Source organism: Brachionichthys hirsutus, chromosome 4 (assembly GCF_040956055.1).
Source record: "Brachionichthys hirsutus isolate HB-005 chromosome 4, CSIRO-AGI_Bhir_v1, whole genome shotgun sequence".
NCBI classification, from domain to species: Eukaryota; Metazoa; Chordata; class Actinopteri; order Lophiiformes; family Brachionichthyidae; genus Brachionichthys; species Brachionichthys hirsutus.
Genome location: NC_090900.1, coordinates 11252778 through 11278506, shown reverse-complemented (window position 1 = coordinate 11278506; position 25729 = coordinate 11252778). Strand labels below are relative to the sequence as shown.

The window sequence follows — 25729 nt, the reverse complement described above, 5'->3', positions numbered from 1 at the left end:
ATGCAAAATTCCGAATTAGTTCGGGGCACCTGGGCAGATAAGATTTGCCTTGATTTGCCTTGATTTGCCTTGAGTACTTTAAAGATGGATGTTGGAGAACTGTCCTTTGTTGACATGCCTCAGCAACACTGCATATAAGTTGGGCACAGTGCATAGGTTCGCTTCTCTGGCTCCCTGGGAAGGTGCTGTATGCCAAGGTGCTGGAGAGGAGCGTCTATCCATTAGATTCAAGACGAACATTTTCATCACAGTTTTGCAGACAATGTAGAACTGTAATTATATAATGGAATTTCCCTCTGGGATTATTAAAGTATTTTAACTCTGATTCTAAAGCTACATTATGCTGTGACCTTCATCTGTCATTGGGATGGTTTGCAGCTGAATGGCTGAAATTAGAATCAGGACCTCCAAGTCTGAGGCCACTGTTGTCAGTTGGAAAGGGCTGGGTTGCTCCCTCCAAGTTAAGGGTGCGTTATCGCCCCACGAGAAGAATGGAGCGGGAGGCTGATAGATGGATTGGGTCATCTGTGGTGACGCGGGCCAGGTACCCATCTGTTGTGGTGAAAGAGAGTTTAGCCACAATGCATAGCTGTCAATTTACTGGCTAATCTCCATTCCTACCTTCACTCACTGTCATGACCAAAATAACCTAGGGGTAGACCAAGGACATGATGGGGGCATTATAAAATGAAATAAAATGGGTGAAAAGGAGGGATTAGGTGACTGCACGCACTGATATATATATAATTATTTCACACGTGCCCTGAAGATGTGTGTCTCACAAATGGTGAGACAAATGGCCTTTATTTTTATTTAGTTGTTATTTTCAATCTCTATTGAACTTGGAATCTTCATGTCAGTTCACTCACATTTACTGATTGCATGTAGTTGCAGAACCATCTGTGTCTTTGCCATCAAATTTTGTAGTCCTACATTTACAAAGCGTGAATAATAATTTTGCACATTTCCTGGATAAATGATTGCAACAATAATTCAATCATCAAAGTTGATCATGTGATATTGTGTCTGGCTGACATCCAGTCTTAGATAATAAAGCTCCAGTATTGGTCTGACTCCTCTACTCCAGCCTCCCAGGGGACAGACTACTGTTGTCTGTCTGTCTGTGGAGGCTGCCAGTGTTACAAAAACAAGACGGTGAGGCGAGGGGCCCCACGGGGCTGTCAGGGCGGGGATGGCACAAGGGTGAGGGCGAGGATGAGGGGACTGTGTTTACTTTTGTCCTATGTGCTTGCTTTGCCTGTCTGCCTGGGAAATGACAGCAAAGGGGAGGAGGAAGGAGGAAGACTCTGTCTGGACTAGCAATAAGCAACGGGCCGATTATTATTGTGTGTGTGTATGTGTGTGTGTGAGCGAGAGAGCCATACAGCATATGAGATGAATTTTATTTGTTTTTGGCTGTGGGTGAATGTGTGTGTGTGAGCTCTTCTATATCTTTCTCTCTGAGGACTGGTTTCTGTTGCACGAGATACTTAAGGCCAAGTCAGAATATTTCAGCCAATTGAAAGTCTTCTGGTATCGTAAATTGTTGCGCTATAAATTCAGGACAAAGTGAAGACATTCTGATAAACTCATGGCAAATTGACGATACTGGGACCAAATAAGAATGTCTGACCGAAGACTAATGTGACGACATTTAGTGAAGATGAAGAGTGTCTTCTTATTTATAAGAGTGTACTGCGGTGAATTTAGGAAGTTATTGTAAAGTTTCATAACATAATGTTTTGGAAAACTGAGAACATTGTGTCAAAGATGATTGTAATTATGTTTCAGGCTGGCAGGAAAATAAAATAGCTTGCTGGGTTACGGTTGTCAAAAATGTGAAAAAAATATTTCTATTCTTGTGAGCAGCAGACGCAGAGGCCTCTGCGTGAACGGCACTGAGAGTATGAGAAAGTCTGTGGCTGTGTGTGGTTTCCGTGTGAACAGCATTTGCATACCTGCATGTGCACATGGCTCAAGAGCAGGAACATGCTGTGTGTTTGTGTGGGTATTCAGTCACTACTGGCTGAGTGCATACACATGGGCGGTTGTGTCTGACTGAGTGTCCATCCACGCTCTCTCTCCCTGTGTGTGTGTGTGTTTGGCAGCTGGCTTTACTCCAGCTGTGTCTGGTTGGATAATGAAGTCCAGGTGCTGCTGCGCCTGCTTTAAGACACCTGTCACCAATATTTAGTGCCAGAAAAAGCCAGACTGCAAACAGGGCGAGACGTGCGGCTTGCTTATTTTAACAAGGCTGCCTAGCTGGACCTGTGTACACGAGCTGTACTATGAACTGTTTCCTTAAAGGTCTGTATATAAGATTATGTGAGGGGAGCCTCCAGAAATCATTCAGCTCCCCAAAAATCTTTACTGATGAAGACACTGAAATCAAGAGGTTTCAAAAGGTTTATTTTGTGTTTCCTCTTTTGAATAAACGTGTAACCCGCCTCGCTCCCTAAGCAAGCTGGGATTGGCTCCAGCAACTCCCGTGGAAATGGATGGAAATGGGAACGTCATATATTTGTTTTGCCTTTTGTGGAGGAATATACACAATATTCATTGTCACAACACCACCACATATGTTCAGTCAATGGCGATTGAGTACTTTCTGTAAATGCAGCGTGCATGTGTGCATTCAAATGCATTTATATTGTGTCCATGATAGTGTATTTATGTATGAATGATTGGATGTATTTGAATCCTTTCCACATGTAGTGTTGAAAGGTCCTTAAAAGTTCTTAGATGATCTCTGCAACCTAACTTCTCCAATAATGGTTTGTACACATATTAGTTTCAAAAAACCTTTTCTTTTTGACAAAATACAGAACATGTTGTTGTTTTAGGCTCTTTTCTATTGGAGAGTTTTCTTGTGACCAGTCCTGTTTACAGATGTTGGCCTAAATAAATATAATCAATCAAACATATCAAAGATTATTTTATATACCATATTTTAAAAGACTTTGCATTTCATATAGGTTATGCAATTTTGTACAGTAATCGATGTGAAAATAAAATGTCGACCAGTATGTAGCGGTATTTTAGCTTCCTTAACTAGTTTCAGGAACAAGAACTATGTCCGGTTTACATCCCATTTCTGCATAAATAGTATTTCATTCAAGAGAGACTAGAGGCTGAAGTAAATTACATTATGTATTACATCAAATGACATGTGATAAATAGTCTGGTGTCAGAGAGTCTTTGGAATTTAGACTAGCAGCAAGATAATGCCTGACAGTGCAGGTGTGTTGCGCTGCTTTTGCAGTGATGTGACCGGTTCAGGAGAACAGCTGGAATCACTATTGACACAGACAATGATAGCGTGAAAACAAGACTGACCATGCCAAAGATGTAGTCTTCCTGACTGAATGGCTTGACTGATTCATTTTCTTCCTCTCTCAGTTCTCTCAGACTCACTATCAGCCCTTCAGCTATATCATCCCTCCCTGCTTTCATCATCCAGCATTCATCCTTTCATTTCTCATCCCTTAATTGTCTCATCATGAAAAATCCACAAAGCTGTAAGACAGAAACTTGCATTCCTTTAAATCAAAAACTTCATTGAATCATTAAAGTCATATACGCAGCGCTGCAACAGGAAAAGGAGGGTACTTGGAGTTCCCTATTTTTCCTGTGCCTGTTCATGTAAGCCTTTACATACACACATCTACATTTCCTTGTAGTCTGAAGAGCCAAACAAAGGCCTACCTGTGCAAACCTCTGGAAAACTTAGCATCGTTATTCCAGCACATTTAGGGCTGTTTAGCTTTTGCATGGGCCCCTCCGCTGTCCAACTTCTGTCTCCAACACTTGTGCCTCTCAACAGCCTCTCTGTGTCGCTCTCCACATGCCAGCGCCAGCCTGCCACAGACTGCCAACAAATTCAAATACTCGCAGCTGGCACCGTGATTTAAGCATTAGCATGCATTGTCTCAGAATATTCCTTTCACTTGAAGGTGACGTTGTTAGTTGGAAATCTGACATTGCAAACCGGGTTGCATTCAAAGCAGGGTTCAGATGATGCTTTCATCCAGGACATAGTGTATTTCAGCTAGCAGTTTTAAATGCACTCACAAAAAAACCACTTTAATTCAATTAAGGCAATACGTTGAGTCAGACAGGAGGTTTATAAACACAGTTTATGTAAGTGTATTTGGGAAACTGCTAGACAGCTCAAGAATGTCTTCATTGAGGCTTAGAATAAACAGCTTGAGACATCAGTAGCAATAAAAAGTTTTTCATTTAATTTTGAATTGTAATGGGAATTTTTATTCATATCAATTGCCATTTCTCAAATTATGCACAAGTTATACCTTCTCCAGCAAATTGTACATTTGTATTTCAAAAGGGGTGCAAAAGTAAAACATACAGTGGCATACAGAGTTCAGGTACCCCCCTGTGAAACACCACAGATGCCTCCAGAGGCCAGAAAGTTCGCTGGAGAATCAGAGGAAATGTGCATGGCCAAAATGCTCTCGTGGTGTGAAAAAACATCCAACTTCAGAACCTCCTGTGGGTTTGGAAGCTGAGAAGCTTCAATTTCGAGAGGGAAAATACATGAACGAACACCCACATGTCTCAGCAACATACCGGTACTTCAAACCACAATCATGTAAGTGTGTGGATGCGTGTTCTCTTTTTCAGACTTCGAGAACTCATTAGTGGTCCTGAATTTCCTCTTCATATACTTCAGCCCTTTTTAAAGACTCATCATGGCGTACTTCCATCCAAAAACACAGACAGATTCTTGGCAAAAATTTCCTCCATTAATCATAACCTCGACTTGTGCAGTGTTTGGCAAAAACTATCATGTGTAATATTAGTTGAGCATTTCAGTACTTCCTGGCAGGTGATGCTCTTTTATTATGAAGAGGACATAAGGCAGATGTAGGATGGAACATTAAAACTGTATATATATAACCTAACATTATCCTACTACTTATTCCACTGTCAATAATTTAGGGTGGCATTAGATTATATATTTTTTTGCTTTCCAAAGCTTAGTCACAAAACAATGCCTGATGGAGCTGATCAGGGTTCCATTTTTTTTGGCCACCGGGTATTTGTGTGTGTACGTGTGTGTGTGTGTGTGTGCACATTTTAAGCATCTCTGTCTTTATTTGTAACTTTTCTCTTTCTCCAGAATGAGGTTGTGGTCATGGGAACAATGCAGGGAGATGGGTGTGGTGCTGCTCTATTTCCTGTCTCTGGCAGTGTCCATGGGAAACCTGTCCACCAGGGGGTTGCAGGTAAGCACAGAGAGCGAAGTTACAGAAATCACATTTAATCTAGCATACACATCCTCACACCCAAATCATCAAATAATGCATTTCTGTTTGTCACTGGCCAAAACGATTCTCACCATTAGATTATTATTATTCACTCGAGCTGAAGTTTTGAATGAGCAGCTGTCATCCATCAATTTTGCAAGATCACTCAAAACGTTATGGACGGATCTTGATGAAATGTTCAGGACATTTTGGGAATCTTTCCGGGAACAGTTGATTAAATTCTGGTGATGATCCTGAAGAGATCCTGGATTACGGATCACTTTGAAATCTTCGTTAACGTTGCAGTCAATGGAGCCTCAAAATGTGTCCCATCAACTCAGATTCACTTTTACTTTTTATGGTTGGTGTATAAAGATACCAAGAACAATCTAGAACCTGTTGGTGATGATCCAGATCACTAAGTGGATGGTGTAACTCCAACTACGAGGGGAATGAGCTGCTTGGCGAAGGTCTGCGCTCTATGAATGCTTTTCCTTTCTTGCCATTGAAAATGAAACAGAGTCTACCATAACACGTCTGTTAATGCATTGTTTCATTGCTTTTGTACAATGATGTCAGTAGGAGCTTTAATTTGACTTTTCTTCACTTAATCAGATCAGTATGAGATCAGTGAAATGAAATAACATGCAGCTAGCCTGAGAACACAACAGCAGAGTCGGTCCATCTACTTGTAAACTGAACCACACATTCATGTGGCCTTAGGCAAGACACTTAGGCAAGACGTTTCACCCTTCGCGGCGACCAGCAGCAGACTACAGTTAGACTGTAACTGCTGTAAACCAAATTGCCCTCCGAGGGACAAAATCAATAAAAAAGTATTTAACAGATATATTCATTTTGAAATTATTTTATTTTACCAACAGTTTCATGACTAAAGATGTGCGAGTGCCACATTTTTTTATAAGATGGTCTTTGTGTGGAAAACCACTGAAGAAAAAACATTTAATTAAAAGTCTAACTGATTGAAAAAAATGTAAAGCAACTTGCACTATGTAAATACGGATTTTAAGAAATCAGTAGTTGCTGACAACCTGTTCTGTCTGTCTTTTATCCTTCACTCTCTCTTGGTACCCATCCATCTTTCCCTGTCTCTCCCTCTCTCACTTACGCTCTCTGTCTGGTATTTCCAGTGTCTCTCACCCTCCCTTACAGCTGCTTTATCTCACACCTTTACAAGGAGCTCAGTGCACATTCCAGCGGTCACACAGATAAATCTGTCTGAATGAAGGGACGCAGCCATCGGCCTGAATTAATGCTGCGCCTGCACAGCAGGAATGTGTGAAATGCTGATGCTCTTCACATGTTGGAGCGCAAAACACCCTGACCCTTATTGCCATTGTTTTTATGCCCCTGCTCAAGGGGGCATTTGACTTGATCATCTGTACACAAAGCAGAATAGTTTATCACCCCAAAATAGATGGTTAAATTACATTTTCCATATGATTTAAATATTACTTAAAAAAATTGAATTTATTAAAAACAAACAAAATACATTTTCCCTTTTCTTTTTTCTTTTATTTGGTACAATTGAATTTGAGGGATATTAATGTTACCTCACCTAAATTCAGGGATTTTAATCAGCGGTGCATTCACATCTGTGTGCTTGGGCACAATTTGTATATTTAGTTCTGAAAAACTCTCTCCTGATGAATCAATCAGCAATTGTACTGAGTGGAATCAATGTACCGGTACTAAATATCTTATAAATACTGCATTACTTTGCTGTTATTAATTTTATTAAAAGTACACTTCAACCAATTTTGGACTGCTTTTATTCCCATGATGATTAGCTTTTGATAATTGCACTGCTGTCCTACTCCTATTATTGCTATTATATCAATTAAATACCGCTATATCCCCTGAAACGCCTTTCGCTTTTGATATAATTGTAATCACCTAATGTCTAAAAATGTGGTAAAATTGACCTGACACTAAGTGGTTCATTTGTTACAAACAAGATTTCAGATAAATACCACATTTGCCACACGCCAAAGGAACCACAACGGAATGTTTGCCTCTATGTGTTTGTTTATTTGTGTGTAAGGAGGAAAGTGTGGCATCCAACAGTCTGGAGGAGGAGCTGGAGGTGATTACACACTGGTGGGGGGAGTGGGCCAAATGGACAGCCTGCACTCGCACCTGTGGAGGGGGGGTGATGTCACAGGAGAGACACTGCCTCAAACAGAGGTATGCTACTACTGTATGGCACTTCCATGGTATCTGCATCAGGCCTGCTCCTCTCAGGTTCTAATATAAGTTTAACATTTAGCAATAGAATAAAAATCACTAATTTGAACTCACGATTCCTTTTCATTACAAACTTTAGAACATCTTGGTTTTGACGTTAACGATGAGATTTGCACATCACGAGATGGGATTCATCATTCATCTGTTTGCATGCACGTTTTCTTCTAACATGCGCAAAGCTGGATGGAAATGATTTAAATTAGAAAAGGTAATAATAGTAGTAATAACACTAATAATAATACTAATAAATTATATTTATTGGTATGTTTACAGTTAAATGAAATGTGATTATAAATATCCATATACCAACTATATTATTATAGCATTATTATATTATTATTATTATGATTATTATATTGTTATTTCTCCATTTTATTTAACTTTTTTCAAAGAAAAAAGGTTGCTGCTGGGAAGGACAACATGACATGTACAGGAACTGCTAAGAAATATCACCTCTGCAATGCTAAAGTGAGTCACTGTTTATTTAACATCACTTTCTCAGTAGAGCACTGGTGCATACACAAGTATCTCTTAATAAAGTGTTGAACAGGCCTCCTCTAATGCTGTCTTGCTGAAGGAATGTCCTGCTGCTGGGAGGAGCTTCAGAGAGGAGCAGTGTTGGTCCTTCAACTCTCAGCTTTACAATGGGAGGAACTATCAGTGGAAACCTCTGTATCCTGGTAATAACTTCCAAAAGATGCAATGCATGGACAAAGCGGTCAGCAAGATGAATGAATGAACATGCAATGCCAGCCACTCATTGCTCCATGAAATGGGTCACAGGTGACTTGAGGTCATTGTTGTCTGTGCTGCTGAGCTGCGACATGACCTGCCTGCATCCAAACCAGTAGCATCCCATGTATGTACGTCTCATGACTAATACTGTCCACTGATATATAGATGTACTACTACTACTACTACTACTACTACTATACTCTTGTTTTTTGTTCCGTGTAGGGTTGCCACAACAAATCAACCTTCTCCACTTAACCCTGTCCTTTGTATCTTCATCCTCAACACCAGCCACTTTCATGTCCTCCCTCACTACGTCCATGTATCTTCTCCTAGGCCGACCTCAACATCCTTCTACCGATATAGAGTACATAATCAATATCTCGCCAAAGTCTCTGACCACATCTCATTCACTGTCCCTCTTATTGTCTCATTTCTAATCCTGTCCAACCTGGTCACTTCCAAGGAGAACCTCAGCATCTCTATCTCCTCCACTTCTAGCTCCGCCTCCTGTCTTTTACTCAGAGCCACTGTCTCTAAGCCGTCCATCATGTCTGTCCTCACCACTGTCTCTAAGCCGTCCATCATGGCTGTCCTCACCACTGTCTTGTAGACCTTTCCCTTCATCCTCGCTGATACTCTCATATCACAGATCACACCTGATACCTTCCTCCACCCGTTCCGGATTCTTCACTTCCTTTCCACATGCTCAATCCCTCTGCACTGTTGACTGTTGACCTTCAGGTACCTGAAGTCCTCTACCTTCTTTACGTATATCCCTTGTAACTCCACTGTTCCTCCTGGGACCTTCTCATTTACCCACATATACTCTAGTCTCTTTTGAAAATAACTATTAACTACTGCCATTTCCATCCTTTTGGCAAAGTCCACCACCACCTGTCCTTCTCGGACAGGTTCTGGAAGTTGTTGATTACAATACTCATCCCGCAGACATTTTTCCCATGCTTTGCATCCCAATGTTTTTCAGCTCATAGTTTTGGTGTGACAGCAGACGCACTGCTTCAATCAACAGCAAGCAGCTGTTTTCATCACACAAGCTCTGATAAACCCCCTATACACTTTCTGTTCAAAAGCAGTTTAAAATCCAGATGTATTCCCTTTGAGTTGGACACCAAAGCCAACACTAAAGGCAATATGAGCATCTGCATTTGATATTCAATTTGCAGCAAAAATAGAACGAATAAGAAGTGGTAGCAATAATTCCAGTTGTCCTGGAACATCTGGATAAAGGTAGGAAAGCGCTTGTTTTGCAGTGACAATGATTACCACACAGTGACCTGAGTTCCTTCTCTACAGACGACTATGTTCACATCTCCAGTAACCCCTGTGACCTCCACTGCACTACCACCGATGGCCAGAGGCAGCTGATGGTGACGGCGCGAGACGGCACTTCCTGCAAGTACAGCAGTTACCGTGGCGTCTGCGTGGATGGTAAGTGTGAGGTGAGTCCGCATCTTCTTTACTTTGTCCTTGATTTACAGCCCCTCAAAAGTTCTCACTGAACTTTTACTATGATTGGCGTCAGAGAAGCTGTCATGCCTAGCCGACACTAGCAGCACCACTGGGAGGATGCTGCGGCTGTATTATCTTAACTTTCTAACAAACGATGAGTGTCTGAGGTACAAATCCTTGAAAGCAACTCTTTATCATTGAAGTTACAGATGGTGCACCCGGTGTACCGAGACTTCAGTCCTTCGGCAGTAGCTGAGGGTTCAATTCTGGCTTGCGGCCTTTTGCTGCATGTCTACCCCCCACCACCACCACCACCCACCACCCACTCTTACACCCCATTAATTGTCACGTTGATCTGTTCTCCAGATCAAACTGTAGCCACCAGAACAGAGACTTCTAATAATAACAAGGAAAAGCAATTTTAATTTTACATTTTTACAAAACGTGATTGGTTTTCTTTTCTTCCACTTCCTGTTCTGCCTCCAAGCCCATCGGATGTGACGGCATATTGTTTTCCTCCAACACCTTAGATAAGTGTGGGATTTGTCAGGGGGATGGCAGCAGCTGCAGCAAAGTTAATGGAAACTTCCGCAGAGGGGCCGCGACTCTGGGTGAGCCTCTGGATTCATTTATTATGTGCTGTCGGTAAAAAAAGCAGATAACATGTTTCTGCTGTACACCCAAAGATTTAATGAGGAATTGAGATGATTAAAATCTCAACCAGTTTTTAGTCAAATAAACTGCAAAATGAAATCTTAAAATATTCATGCACGCATTGACTCTTGTGACTTCATGTTCTCTGTCTTCAAGGTTACTCGCTTATCACTCAAATCCCTGAAGGGGCATGGGACATCCAAATCATTGAGAGGAAGAAGTCGGCTGATGTTTTAGGTGACGCGTCCTAAAGACAACCATGCAATGCTGAACTTGATGGGGAAAATGTAGGATGTCTTTTCTGATTCAAAGTTTTTCTTTGATCTTGTTCTTCAGCTGTGACTGACCAGGCGGGCAACTTCTTTTTTAATGGGGCATATAAGGTGGATAGTCCCCAAAACTTCCATGTAGCAGGAACTATTTTCAAATACCGCCGGCCCATGGATGTGTACGAGACCGGAATCGAATATATTGTCGCCAAAGGCCCCATCGACCAGGCCATCAATATTTTGGTACAAATAGTCTTCCTCAGTCCACTTCTCAGCTGTACTATTTGCTCACCTGTAACTATTTAATAATGTGCTTTTATTTTTGACAAGTAAGAAGAAACAGAAATGTCTGTCTACAGTTCTATGTGATCATTAATTCAAACGCTGTTTTAAGGTTACGTGATGATGAAGAGTCTTTTTTTTTCTGAGTGTTAAATATCTGTAATTACAATTTGTAATGTATAATAAGATGTCTTATTGGTGTCCGTGTGGATTCTAGCCCCTCAACTCCATCTGTTTTCCTTGTGAACTCTAACCCCAAACGGAAACTTGTAAAACTTAATTGCACAAGCTAACTAACATTACAGTAAAATGCACGGCCCTCCACTGTTACTCTGTAATATTTAATAAAGTTTCTTTAAAAATCTTTAAGGGATATAAACAAAGGAACCTAATTTAACTTCAGCCCTGCAATGAACTGGCGGCTTGTCCAGGGTGTACCCCGCCTCTCACCTGTAGACTGCTGGGATAGGCTCCAGCACTACCTGCGACCCGGCTACACATAAAGCGGTTAAAGGAAATGAATTGATGGATGGAATGTAATTTTTGGCTACTGTTCTTAACTTTTGAACTCAATTATGGTCTGATTTTTATTTTATTTTTTTCACTGGATCATCAAGGAAGACCTGGCACCAAAATGCTCTTTATGCACTCAGATCTAAGTAACTCAGCCCCTGTTGAGCATCCGGCGTATTTAAGACATGTCGGTCGGCGTTTTAAAAGTGTCATCCAGACGTCTTGGATGTGAATGTAGTGCAGGCATAATATTAATCTGTCTTGAGTTGATTGAGTACTGGCCTTGTGTTCCAAGTGTGTCCATAAATCCCAAACAGTGTCAATGTTACAGTCCAGGTTTGACAGATCTCCTTGAGGATGCTGGAACACAGTTCCTCCTCTGCTGGTTCTTCTCGTCTAACAATGAGTTTCCCTGCTCACTCCGCGTAAAACGTCATTCCTGTTTTTGCTTTGATTTGCTTTATTGTACCTCCAGTTATCTGTAGTTATGTAATAAGTGTGAGTCTTCTTTGGCCGAAAAATAACAGAACCGTTTCGTTAATGGGACTTTTGATGACTGGGCAGAGACTTGTTTAAACTAACTTGACCTTGAATGCCTCTCCCCTCATCTCTCAGGTGTGGAACCAGAATGGACGTGTCCCATACATCACTTACGATTATACTGTTCTTCGAGAATCCCTGCCACCTGTCCCACCTCCTCCTGTCTACACCGGATCGGAAACCTCAGCGGGAGAGGTTTCCTTGGAGGTGGGAGATCGCCTGGCAACTAACAGCAGTGTTTTTGGTCCGGCTGCCCCTGAGGATCAGTTGGAGACAGGAGATGCAGAAGTGCAGAAGGAACAAGAGACCAATGAGGTGTATGAGGAGACAGCGACCATAGATTGTGACCAGGATGACGCAGTTGTCCAAAAACATTCAAGTAAGGACTGTTTGTAACAACTTGTTTGTGATCTGGGAGTATAAACGGTTTTTAATGCAAAAGCAAATTACCCGTTCACAAGACTTGATTTACAAAAGGATCAGAGCAATTATTTCCTTTATCTCCTGAATGCATTTTCCCCATTGTCTAGTAAAATATTTAAAAAATATATTTATTCAAACAGAAAATAAGTAAATTATCCACTTCAAAAGGCTGGAATGCAGAAACTACCGTTTGAAAACCGGCATATTGAATTTATTCTGACAGATACATGTGGCCACTGCCCTGTTGAAACTGATTTTCCTCTGTCCTTGTTAGTAAATAGTTTAATTTCTTTCATTTATCTAATATCAGTCATGTTTTGTAGATTTCTGATAGAGTTGTGATTGGTTGACGGTCTATCCAGTTCTGCAAAATGCTTTCTGGGCATGAACTTCAGCCTGTCAGTTTAGTTGTACCTCGTGAGCAGGCTACCAGATCTTTCCTGCTTGCTGCTGTTAAATGACACGCAGGCGTCAGCGCTCTGATTGGTTGTAAATCTGTCCAGTTTGATCTTTCACTGTTGATATGGCCTCTATAAAAATGAGATATAAAGAGCTAAATTAAGCCTAAAATACACAAAATAGTATTAAACTGAAATTGTACAGGCTGAAGTGATCATCTGATATATTTGTGTTGTCATTGTTAACTAAAATGGCACTCAGTAGTTTTACTTTTACTACATATACTGTATTGTATACACAAATATCAGCTTTATTATTCAATAACAGATTATATCCATTCTATTAAACTGGCTGGGCTTTGATAAAAAAAAGAAACAAAAAGAAAAAGTGAGATCAGAAGGAAAGATGTGAGGATGGGGAAGAGAGCTGAAAGTAAAATAAAGTAAGATGGAAAATAAATCAGACGTTCAGTGGTCCATTGGCAGAGGAGACAAAATAGGTCAAATCTTACAGCTGATCCTCCATCAGTCTCTTTTGCTGTGTGTCTGTGAGATGGCCCTTTGGAGCTTTGCATTATTTATTGTACCGACACATAAAGGAGATCAGTAGTAGATGAAAAATTCAGAGGCCTTTTCTACTTTTAAAAATGACTGCAGCGGTAATGGTCTTCCTTTTGGGCTCTCAGCTTGCTCGTCTAACTGATGATTCCATTTCACTGTGAGCACCACACTGGGCGGAGAGACGCGATAGGAAGGTGGTTGAAAGGCTCGCCACACACTTTCTATCCAGGCTGATAGTACAGACCAGCTGCCGAGCTCTGCTGAATCAGCTTGAACTGAGTTTGTCAGTTTTATAGCTGCTCTAATTATAACAGATACATTTAATAAAGTGGTAGGCAGTGTGTGTGTGTGTCTGTGCTTGGGGGGGGGGGTTATGGAATATTAATATTAATGTCGGGGCTTTGATTTTGACTTCAGCTACAAAGAAAGTTTGGATAATAAGGATTTTTATCTACTTTTGTCCATCACAAGGAAACGGCAGCCATGCAGGCAGCACTGCCAGACCTGCCCCTGCAAGTAGGACCCTGGATACGGCGGCAGACTCACAAAACCTCATCTGGAGAGTCCTGTTGGATGGCAGAATTAGCTCCGATGAGCTGCTTGTCAACATCTCCACCAATCAGCTGCGAACGGATGGAGATGGAGATGGGTTGTCCTCTTCAGAGGTGGCACCACATGAAGTTGGAAGCCTCGAGCAAGATGCGTCCTTTGGTGACAACGAGACGCTGGAGTTTAGCCTGGGTCGCAAAAATAACGACAGCGGAGATGGTTCTTACCCGAACAAAACACTGCAGAGTGCTGGAAGGACATCCAGCCGCTCCAACAGAACCAGGTAATTAGATAGAGGGTGATCAACAGAGTACATGTAAAATAAATAAAAACAATTAAATGAGGTTAAAGAGGATATACAGCTGAGGTTCACTTTTCACCACTTCGGTCAGCTTTGAGATCATGGAAAGCTGTTTCCCCTCAGGATGGATTATGTCTGGATTAAGTGTTTTCAGGTTAGGGTCACACTGAGCCTGAATGTTCAGACATGCTGCATGCCCATGGGTCTGCTGCTGGCTGTGGGAAATATGCTGCAGGTTGAATGAGAAGCAGGCTGGACGCAGGCGGGAACGCTCAGGTCGGAGTATGTGGCAGGTAAAAAGGTGATAACAGGTGATAAGGAATGTCATTTTCTAGGCGTACAGGCAACTAAACAGCACTGACAGGTTGGCAGGTGGACAGACAGGTGGCAGGTTGACAGGGCTGCAGAAAGCTAACAAAAGAGTGACACAGGTAGGATAAAAGGAAGACTGTAGACAGACAGTTAAGGTGGTAAAAATATATATATACAAAAAAATAACAAATCTATATCTGAAATGTACAGAAATATCCTGACGATACACATGCAGGTAGATGTGTAGACAGATTGTCAGGAAAACACATGGGGCAGTACTGAAGTACCTGTACAGGCCGTAATACATAATGAAATGAGGCAGTGAGTGAGACAGGTGGATATACATGCTGAGGGCAGGCAGACATAGCACATTTATTGATATTGGCTTCCAAGCTCTATGTCCAAACATGGCTTACCATTTCTGCAGCCAGCGGCTATAAAACACACAGCGACACGCCCTCCCCTCTGAGAGACAGGGAGAGGAGAGGAAACGAGCAGAGCAGAGGACAGCAGGGTGGGGGGATTGCAAGGAAAATGAAAACTATGATCTAAAGCGGGAAACCTGTGCTGTCAGACTGCAGTCAACTCTGGGGAGACAATAATGTGCAGGAATCAGTCTGGCTTACAAGCCTGAGATTTTCAGATGCATGTCTGGGTGAAAGTGGAGAGAACGACTGGTGTTATGACAAAAAAATATGCACGACTTAAATGTGATATGTGGAAATAACAGAGTGCGTCTGTCGCATTATGATCTGTCTTGGAGTGAGTCTGTGTTTTTACAGGATCACGGCGATCTGGGACAACTCCTTAAATGTCATTAACAGAGTAATTAAGCCACTGAAAATGTGTGGATGCTAAACTTCTCCTGCAGTGTAGTCTACTTCGCCACTGACGACTGACAAGAATGTGACTCGTTGTTTTCATGACACATGGATAAACTGTGATCAGCTTGGAGATACTTTCACGCCACTACCACGCGCAGAACATTAAAGATCATTCGCGATAACCTGTCTAAGTATACCTGCAGCAGACAAGGATTTAAGCTGCCGCAGCTCTTGCTTGAGTTGTACTTTCTTTATACACGTGTGTATGCACTGTACTGTGTGTTTACACGTGTGTGTGTGTGTGTGTGTGTGTGTTGGGAATCAGGGCGAATCAAAGGATCTACCAGAAGAATCTGAAGTTAAGTGCAGCTGACATGTACCGCTGGAAACTTTCCTCTCAGGAGCCCTGCAGCATGACCTGCTCTATAGGTTTGTGAATGTTGCTAATAATAAGAAAAATAAATACTAATGGCGCAAATATTGACTTGAGTAAATATATATATTTGTGTTAAAATGTGTCGAATAAATGATTTTGCCCTGCTTGTTGCTCATTATCCAGGAGTGTCAAAGTCGTTTGTCACATGTATTCGTTATGATGGCATCGAGGTGCATGACATGTACTGTGATGCACTGACCCGACCAGAGCCGGTCCATCATTTCTGTATTGGGAGAGAATGTCAGCCCAGGTAGAGTCCACTGGGAGAAAAAAAAACATTTCTAGGAAAAATAAATATTCCAACTGCTTAACAAGGCAGTGTGTAACTTTTCTCAGATGGGAGGCGAGCAGCTGGAGCGAGTGTTCCAGGACCTGCGGGGAAGGTTTCCAGTTTCGACAAGTTCGCTGTTGGAAGATGCTCTCGCCGGGTCTGGACAGCTCTGTGTACAGCGACATTTGCACCATGGCTGACCTGGAGAGACCTGTGGAGAGGCGGGCCTGCAAGAGCCCTGCCTGCGGCCCACAGTGGGAAGTAGCTGAGTGGAGTGAGGTATTTATGCATTGATTTACCCCTCTGGGAATAAAGTGCATATCTAAAATAAAAGTAAAGGAAAAGAGATGGGTGTGTCACATCTTTACAGGACATATAGCTTTGTCTACTTCCAGATAATCTTTGGTGATCATTTTAGCTGCTCACATTTCTTTGTTTTTCTACCTTGCATATGTAATTTTATCTTTTTGGCAGCAGTTGCAAACTTTACTTTGGCTGTCACTCAGAGGAAAGCTTTTGTTGCAGCACAGACATATCTCTCTCTCTCTCTCTCTCTCTCTCTCGCTCAAGCCTGTGGTTTGATGATAGTCACTGATGGATTCTCCAGAGACACTTGAACATGTTGATGAGATTTTGACGCTGAATGGTGAAGATGAAGGTTCACCTTCAGACATTTAACACTTTGTTCCGTCGGTGACAGTAAATTTGATGCCTCTCTGAATGCTTCTTCATCCAGTGTCCTGCCACATGTGGCCGCAAAGCTCAGGTGACCCGTGACGTCCGTTGCTCTGATGAGACCAGACCATGTGACCCGATGAGCAAACCACCAGACACCAAAAACTGCACCGGCCCGTCCTGTGAACGCCACTGGACAGCGTCTGAGTGGGGGCCTGTGAGTGTCTTTACTCCCCGTACATGATGCATGTCAGCATGCATGAGCTGCTGCTGCTTTCAAAATATTCTTATTTTTGAGCTGTTTATTATTACTATCTGTCCCAGGTGTTTTGGCCACTGTGGAAAAACCTGTTTCAAAGTGGAAATGTAGGATGTGTATTGTGAAAAACATCGTAATATACCCTTGACGTGATTTCATGTGATGCCCTTTTTCAGTAAAGGCAAAAGGAGATGCTTATGAAAATGGTATTGCGTCCTCTTGATCAATCATCCCGCAAACATTAACCCTCCTTGTTGCAGTGCTCTGGGGCTTGCGGGCAGGGCCAGACGGTGCGTCATGTCTACTGTAAAGCTACGGAGGGCCGCGTGGCCCCTGAGAGCCAGTGCCCTGCGGAGAACAAGCCGCTGGCCATCCACCCATGCGGCGAGAAGGACTGTGCGCCGCATTGGCTCAGCCAAGACTGGGAGAGGGTGAGGCCTCAGTACTGTGTTGAGGCTCAACTTGTTTTTTAGGAAACAATTATAGATCATCTTTGATTATTATTTGCAATTTCTTTAAACTCCACTTCATCCAGTCCGATGTGAATTGTAATATTTGCATTGCTCAATGGGGTTACAGTACGGATTGACTTTTCTGCACCAGCAAGAAATCGGTTTGTTGCCCGCTGCTTTGAAAGATTCAAACAGTTTTTGTCTGTAGTGCAACACAACCTGTGGCCGCGGGGTGAAGCGAAGGACCGTCCTGTGTGTTGGTATCAGCGGAGGAAAGTTCCAGATGTTTGACGATGAGTCATGTGGAGGTGACGAGAAGCCCGAAGAGGAAAGTACTTGCTTCGAGAGGCCGTGCTTCAAATGGTACACGACCCCTTGGTCTGAGGTGAGGTCAACACATCTGGACCAGGACACGCAGTTGTAAAGGGTTGTCTTCCTGTTCACCACTGACGTGTTTCTGCTCTTGTGTGCACTTCCTCAGTGCACTAAGACGTGTGGAGTGGGTGTGAGGATGAGGGACGTGAAGTGTTACCAGGGCAGGGAGCTGGTTCGAGGTTGCGACCCCCTCACCAAGCCGGTGGCGAAACAGACCTGCACCCTGCAGCCCTGCCCCACTGAGCCACCAGGTAAGACAAGACCTCCAGCAGAGACTTCCTTTCTTTCTTTCGCCAAGGAGATGAGAATTTCACCTGCAACTGGCACGATTGCTCAAACACCTGCTGGACGGAGTTACGTCAAACGTGGTGTGAAGGTTGAGCGTAAGTCAGGGAACCAAAGATTCAAATCTCGAGGCGATCTGGGTGAACGGAAATTTTCAGGAAATGTTGGGAATCTTACCAGGAACAGATGATGAAATTTATCTGATGATCCAGAAGAGATCCTGGATTCTGGATCATTTCATTAACATTGTAGTCACATTTTTTTCCAAGAGAGTGGCGCTCTCTGAGTGCTTTTCTAGTTCCCTATGAACTTGAGAAATTTGAACTGTTCAGATACGTGACAAGAGTTAATAAAAAAAAACAAGTATTAGTCTTTTCTCCACTCGGCCTTTAGATTGTTTTGCTAACATGAAGTCCACCTTGTGTGAACTGTGTCCCAGATGCGAGCTGCCAGGATCGTCCCTCTACCAACTGTCTGCTGGCGTTGAAGGTCAACCTGTGCAGCCACTGGTACTACAGCAAGGCCTGCTGCCACTCCTGCCGCGCTGTCAGACCTCCAGTCTCCTAGTGCAGGCGAGCACAGCCTCTCTCTACCTGACTTCATTTGGGTACTTTTGTGCACATATGGTGCGAGCAGTAAGAGGAAGCTGAAAAACAAAGATGAAGTCTCTAATCTGTTTTTAAAAAGCAATACTTCCTTCAAACATTGGCTAATTTTGTAAATTGTAAGTTTTGATCCATTAGTCGCTCATATTTCACCGGGTAATTTCCCCCTTTTTTAATAATTTCTTTCCAAGCACAAGATATAATGTGCAACTGTTTATCTGAAATAAATATGGATTAAAAATGTAAATGCAACATTTTAATTAGTTACTTATTGAGTAGAAATGAGAAGCGAGCTTGTGCCTTTAGTAGAGCACCAGCCTTTTGGTTTGTGATTCAGGAAAAATAAAGCACATTTACTTTTTTCCTTAACTGTTTGACAAATCTTTGAAACTGCCTCTCAACCAATAAGACCCTTATTGATCATCCTCCTCTTAAATAACATTTGGAGTTTGAACAAAGTGAAGTCATCGCTCACAAGTTCTTACAAACCTCCATCGTCGTCGTATTCATCCCTGCAATTAAAGGATGGATTAAATTATTTCTGCATATACTGCATGACTAGAATATTTAATACAGACACTGTTCATGAAATATTATTGCATTGTATTTCAGTTTTGTGTCTGGCACGTAAAAAGGTTTCTATTTACCTTTCATCATTTGCAGCTTGGTATTATGTGTGCCAGTACGCCTGCAGAATGAAGCAGCATATTTATTAGTCGTAGCACATTTTCATTTATTGTGACGCGCCTGATGTCAGCTGATGGCTGTTCATCAGGTCAACCGATGCCAGTTCTGGTCTGTGTGTGACGGAGCGGGGGAGCTGAGTACAGAACACGAAAGGAATCATTCCTGACACTTGAAGTATGCTTGAAATGTATTCTGATGTATGTCTCAATTTTGACTATTGTGTACTTTTTATATAACTGACAAGACCATCGGCCAGATTAGAATGTTGGCATTGTATGTTTGTACAATCACAGACATGTCAGATGTGTGTGTTTCACATTATGAAGCACTCGTCTCGTGTATGTGAGCTAAATGTCTTATTGGGAGGAGGACAAGAAGGTGGTCACATGAAACCTGGACCTAAATAAAAGGTTTTTAGGGCAACAAGTGACGTTTTTTTTTTTATCAAGATGTCAGAACACTTTCAACAATGTCTATGATGACAACAAAGTATTTTAAAGAGAAAACAAGACATTCTCCTTACCTTAACCACGGACCGTTGTGCCTTAACTTAATAATGTTAACATTATTATTGACCATTGAATACTGGGACATAAAACGTTTTAACATGTGTTTGGTTTGGAAAGCCGCAAGGTACCAATGTTTGTTCTGGCTGTTGGGTTGAACTGATACCTCTTTGTACAATGCTAAACTTGGGAAGTGTGTACTGTCGATAATAAACTGAAACCCTGGTACTGACTTGCACTTCCATTAAATAACAGTCCAAATAAACACCTGTGCCTTTGTCGTTTTTTATGTGAATTGATATATATTTGTTCAGGCAACGCTGACCTAACATCCATCACAGCTGAAATCTCTTTCACGAAGCTCTTTGTGTCATTTCAGCACTCATTCATGATGAGTGCCCATCCTGGGCACCTCACTGAGATTCCTTAAAGGCAGGACAGCTTTCCAAGAACTGCAGTGGAGGATTACATTTATGACTGGAGAAAAAAATATATATTACTGTGATTATTATAGACTGCTGTCCACGATAAAAATAAGGTCCACTCAGAATTGTGTATATGCTGCTCTGTTACGCTAGAGGCAGAACACAGATGCCAAACAGTTTTACATTTTATTGACACCGTAAAGGAAGTCACATTCACACACAGAGCAGAGTAGATGATGCAAGTTTGCTCTGGACAGCCCCCCAGCTGGTCGATGAACTACTAAGCTGCAGGTTAAGCGAACCAGATCAACGACTTAACTGACAAATGCAACAATTCAGGCTTCTACCCATAAAATTGCCATTGCAATCTTTCTTTGACGCAAACTTTAAAAGGAAGTTTGGGGCCCACAATTTCATCCTGCAAATCCACCAGGAATAGATTTGTCTCTATAATCTTTATTTATCAATGTGATGGATGATTATTTTGCAGTGACTTATTTGCCCACACTTGAGACTCCCAGTATGTCGTACTGTTGACCCCGGTACATCTGTGAAACAACTTAGCCTGAGTGGAATCACAGCCTAGCAAGCTGAGTGCATGGCAATCTCCACCTGTACAGGCGGTCGGATGCTAGAAATGACAAGTTACTATGCTCAGACTTCTGTTTTTATAGAAGCAGGCAAGTGGAGAATAAAGTAAAATGTAAACTCCCACCACAGGTGTGGCAGAAACAGGTTTATATATTTGCGAGTAAAACACATAAAATGTCCCAAAATATTATTTGCAAATAAATTCTACTTTTACTATTTCACTTTAGGTGTGTACTTGTACGTGTAGCCTTTGTTCTTTTACTCTGCATGTAATTTTTCTGTTGTTGCCTGCAGTCTAACGTCTAACTACAGTATGGGGTGAAATAATGATGTTATATAAAGCAGTCACCAAATAGCGAAGAATAGTCCTTTACAATCCACTTTGTTTTTGAGCATGAATTCCTGAAGTAAAACTTTCAGCTATTCCGTCTGACCTTTTTCCCTCTCGTTGTCACACCTGCTCTGATTGTCACACCTGATCCTCATGCCCCTCGTCACCCCGCCTTCTTAGCCCTCCCTCTGTGCCCAGTCCTCTGCCAGTTCGTTGAACCTCACAGTCATGTTCCAGCTTCCCCCCCCCACGTCACAGCTGTAATCTCGTTTCTGAACCTTTGCCTGTCTTTTTAGTTTTCAAAATAAAATTCAAGCAAAGAATTCAACTGTGACTGCTTAAAATTCCAGAATTAAATTTAATTTATCTTGATGATGATATGTTTGTGTTTAATCTACTTTATGAACATGTAAAATGTGCATTTCCTCCATTAATGAAAGGCATTTGATCAAAAAACACATGATCTTAGCAAATAATTTATTTGATCAAAAACAAACTTTGAATGTAAATTTATGAAATGGTATGATCCGCAGTGAGATTTTTGATGGGAACAATGGGAAAAAAACATTTTTAACAGCTTATACAAGTTCAGGATACGCCTAAAATCAGTTGTGCACCTGCATTTTTAATTTGGTGTGAAACTCTGTAATTTGTGCTCTTATATTATCATTTTCATAGCTGTATGTGCTGAACCACAACCTTGTGTGTTTTTCTGTCAGACTTCAAGACAAAATTATTTCAGTGATTAAACGGCTCCTTATTTGACTGACAGTGGTTTCCTTCCTTAAAAGACACTCCGACAGTCCTACACAGTTACATAAAGTGAAATAGAAATTCCATAGTTAAAAAAATAATAAAGGTGTAAGTCATGGGACACTCAGCTTTTGCTACTGGAACAAACACAACACACGCACACGCACACAAAAAACTATTCTATGTGAATCAACTTTTTTACTGTATGAATTTCACACAGCTCAAAAAAATAAAGGGAACGCTTAAATCACACATTCCAGAGCTCAATGGATGAAATATTTCAGTCAAAAATCTTTATATTTTCCAGAGTGTAATTCATTGAAAACAAAATGATGTGAAAACAATTAAAGGAACACAAAATCATTAACTCATTGAGGGCTGGACTCAGGACCACACCCAAAATCAAAGTGGAAAACTCAGATCACAGGCTGATTCAACTTGTGTGAATTTCCTCTAGACCACTCTTAATGTGTCTCGGCAGTGTAGCAGTGTGTGTGTGTGCCTGTATGCATTCTCTAAAACATCTGGACATGCTCCTCATGAAGTGATGGATGGTCTCCTTGGGGGGATATCCTCCCAGACCTGTATCAGGGCATCAGTCAGCTCCTGGACAGTCTGTGGTGTGTGTGTGTGTGTGTGTGTGTGTGTGTTGGGGGGGGGGGGGGGGGGATGCTACGATATATGATGTCTGAGGGGTGCTTGATTGGATTCAGGTCTGGGAAATGGGCCAGTCAGTCAATAGCATCAATGCCTTCATCATTCAGGAACTGCTGACACACCCCAGCAACACGGGGCCGGGCATTGTCCTGAACCAGCTCTGGAGGGAACAGGTAGTGTTCTATAGCAAAGGCCAATCGGGGTGTGAGCACAGGCTCCACTGGATGATGTCGGGACCTCATCCTACCCCCACAGAGTCTGTTTCTGACCGTTTGGGCTTAGAGATGCACACTAGTGGCCTGCTGGAGGTCGTTTTGGAGGCCTCATCTGCCAGTGCTCCTCCTGTTCCTCCTTGCACAAAGACAAAGATAAGCGGTCGTACTGCTAGAAAAAAATAGAAAACTAGTTTTGACTCGGGGGCGAAGCATGCCTAAAGAAATTTGTTATCTAGCTGTCTAACTAGGCACTGGCCTTTTTATAGGAACCTTACTACTAGCACTTGACTTTCATTTGAAACAAATCTCTCTGTCTCTGTTTTAATGTGGTTCGTCATATTTAACCTACTGACAAACTCACAACTGCTTAGTTTCTACTTTGATCAGTCAGTCAAAGCGTCCCAAAGTCATTTCAAGTGTGTCGGAAACAAATGTTTATGGTTTGGAAAATGCTTTGAGCAGACGGTCTGGAGTATCGGGAGATATATCACATCACCGAAAAGTGACTGGTGTATATAAGAAGAGTCATAACGACAAAATCCCACCACAGACTATTAACATGTATATTTAGCATATTTGCAGGAAATACTGTCAGTGCAGCTTGTATAATGCAAACATTCCCCCAGGTCAGCGGGGTGGCGCTGCCTCCCCTCCTTTGCCTACTCTTAAACATCGGTGCTGACACTGTGAGAGACCACCTCCCTCATGGTGACCGATCGAATCAGGTTCAGCTTCTGGTAGAAGCTGGCCAGGTCCATGGGCAGCTCCAGGTCCTCCTGCTGCACAGTCCTGTAGCTGATCCTGCGGCCGCCGTTGCACAGCCTCTCCGGATGCTGCAGGTAGAATGGCAGCGAGCAGCGGGCGCAGGAAGGGCAGAAGCCGTGTGAACGGTGGCATCTACGTGGTGGCGGTGGTGGTGCTGGTGGTGGCGTGGGGGAGTAGTTGGCAGGCCCGTTGGCCTCTGTGAGGAAAGTGGGGGGGTAGGTCTCTGTTTCGTCGCCATAGTGCTCCAGCATTGGCGGTGTAGGAGGAGCGGACAGAGCAAGGGGGTGGATTGGTGACATGCTGGCAAGCTCTGGTTCTTCCTCTTCCCCCTTCTCAGACTCCTCCCTCTTACAGCAGTAATACTTTAGTAGTCAATAAGAGCAAAAGAGACAGAGTCAGTGTCAAATGTTAGGATGCCAACACCGCCATTCACTGTTAACATATTAGCATTTAGCTCAGAGCAGCACTCTGCGTAGCTACAGTGCCTCAGTCCCTCGACTCTGTTTAACTGGAAGATGTTAATAAAAAACTGTTTTTGACCATGATGACCAAAAATATGACATTTTCTTTATGCCATTCTATCAGCATGTAGAAGTCTTTTTGGAAGAGAATAATTTAAACTTGGAGTTTGGAACATTTTGCACATAGATAGTAATCTTAATTTAAAATGCTCTCCAGATACATGCTCTTTATATTCTACATTTGCCATCCTTTTGGTGGCCCTCCCATTATGACACAGATGGAGCGACCTCAAGCATCCTTAAAACAAGCCTAAGTCACCAGAAAGAGTGTTTGTAATTACTATTACTGCCAGAAGGGGGAGCTAGAAATCACACTCTCCTGCTTAGAATAATCAGTATTAAAATAGCCATACCTGTAACCTACATAAACACAGTACAGCAACGATGGTCAGTAAGATGACTGCAGCCAGAATTCCTCCTGCGATGACCACTGTACCGGCTGACATTCGAAATCCTCTCCATCAACAACCTGCAAGGAGAAAGAGAAGGAGGACGGACACAAAAGCGAGGGGGGGGGGGGGGGGTCGAAAATGGAGAGGAATGATCGGAAAGCGGGAGTCAAAAGTAGATGAGAGGAAAATAAGGAGGAAAAGACTTAAGAGTCGAACACAAAGGACAATGAAGGACGGGAAAAAGGGGGCAAGAGGAAAAGGCAAGTAAGAAGAGAAACTGAGGTACAGAATGACACATAATAATGAAAGGGGGAGAGGGAGATGACTAAGATCACAGAGAAATGAAGAAAAGGGTGACGAGGATAATTGCTGTGGAAAGAATGGTACTGTGGCACACTATGGAGAGGAGAAGGGAGGAAAATAAATGAAAGAGAAGGATATGAGAAATATTAAGAAAGTAGCAAACACGGATGAGAAGGTGTTGACGGGGTTAAAATGCCACTGGAGAAAGAGAGGAAAACAGAAAAAAAGATGTGAAGAAGAAGGAAACGTTATTGTCACAACACAAATATACATTTCATCCAACGACAGTTGCCATTATTTGTCTTGTGAGGACAGTTTCTAAAATGTTCTGATGAGGACGACCCGGTGCAGTTTACAGTTTATGAATCACTCCAAAAGAAGATTTCATATGTAGCTTGTAAAAAAGATGCCTCTTGGACACAACCGGCCTCCCTGCATGACCAAAGCTATAGACAACATTACTTTGTGTTTTTTTTTTGTCTTTTAACTCTTACTTTTCAGGCGCCCCTGCATGCGTCTTGGTAAAGCATCGCATTGCATTATCCATAGAGCCGTTTCTGTAATGACTTGAAGATGTTGATATCCCTGGAAAGTGTAATCTGCCCCTATCCTTAGTCGAATCCAGCCGTGCATGCGTGTGCAGATTTGGATCAGTTATGACACTAAGAAGCAGAAGTAAGTTATTAATGAAGATGAGGAAAAGCTCCAGGTGGACCTCGAGGTTTACAGACGCATTTGCAAGAGATGAGAATATAAATTAGCATCGACTTCATGGTTAGCATTTCAAGGGCTAACTGTACTCCATTAAACATTTTGCATTTTTTAGTTGAAGGCTGAGTGCTCCCAAAGCAACCTTACA

General features: G+C 42.2%; 2 protein-coding genes across 2 annotated transcripts; one reads left to right on the top strand and one right to left on the bottom strand.

The window, feature by feature from the left end:
* The first annotated feature begins 5141 nt into the window (after positions 1 to 5141).
* Positions 5142 to 18686, top strand: adamtsl2 (ADAMTS-like 2). Its single transcript, XM_068738560.1, has 18 exons — positions 5142 to 5246; positions 7333 to 7475; positions 7928 to 8003; positions 8113 to 8215; positions 9585 to 9730; positions 10228 to 10351; positions 10551 to 10631; positions 10731 to 10906; positions 12074 to 12377; positions 13852 to 14212; positions 15692 to 15795; positions 15926 to 16052; positions 16139 to 16352; positions 16810 to 16965; positions 17268 to 17438; positions 17668 to 17844; positions 17941 to 18085; positions 18559 to 18686. Exons 1-18 carry the CDS (start codon positions 5142 to 5144, stop codon positions 18684 to 18686), a joined length of 2841 nt encoding a protein of 946 aa, XP_068594661.1.
* Positions 18687 to 23554: 4868 nt separating this feature from the next.
* Positions 23555 to 24621, bottom strand: LOC137893322 (protein FAM163B). The gene is made up of 2 exons (XM_068738778.1): positions 24529 to 24621; positions 23555 to 24016 (listed from the first exon to the last, which is right to left on the bottom strand). Exons 1-2 carry the CDS (start codon positions 24619 to 24621, stop codon positions 23555 to 23557), a joined length of 555 nt encoding a protein of 184 aa, XP_068594879.1.
* Positions 24622 to 25729: the final 1108 nt, after the last annotated feature.

Bases quoted from the DNA above. Each gene is read 5' to 3' on its own strand.
- adamtsl2 (XM_068738560.1), top strand. From the start codon at position 5,142: ATGAGGTTGTGGTCATGGGAACAATGCAGGGAGATGGGTGTGGTGCTG. The intron at 7,476-7,927 runs GTATGCTACTAC...CTTTTTTCAAAG, and splicing joins AGACACTGCCTCAAACAGAG to AAAAAAGGTTGCTGCTGGGA. The intron at 8,004-8,112 runs GTGAGTCACTGT...GTCTTGCTGAAG, and splicing joins ATCACCTCTGCAATGCTAAA to GAATGTCCTGCTGCTGGGAG.
- LOC137893322 (XM_068738778.1), bottom strand. From the start codon at position 24,621: ATGTCAGCCGGTACAGTGGTCATCGCAGGAGGAATTCTGGCTGCAGTC. The intron at 24,017-24,528 runs GTATGGCTATTT...TGACTACTAAAG, and splicing joins TGTGTTTATGTAGGTTACAG to TATTACTGCTGTAAGAGGGA.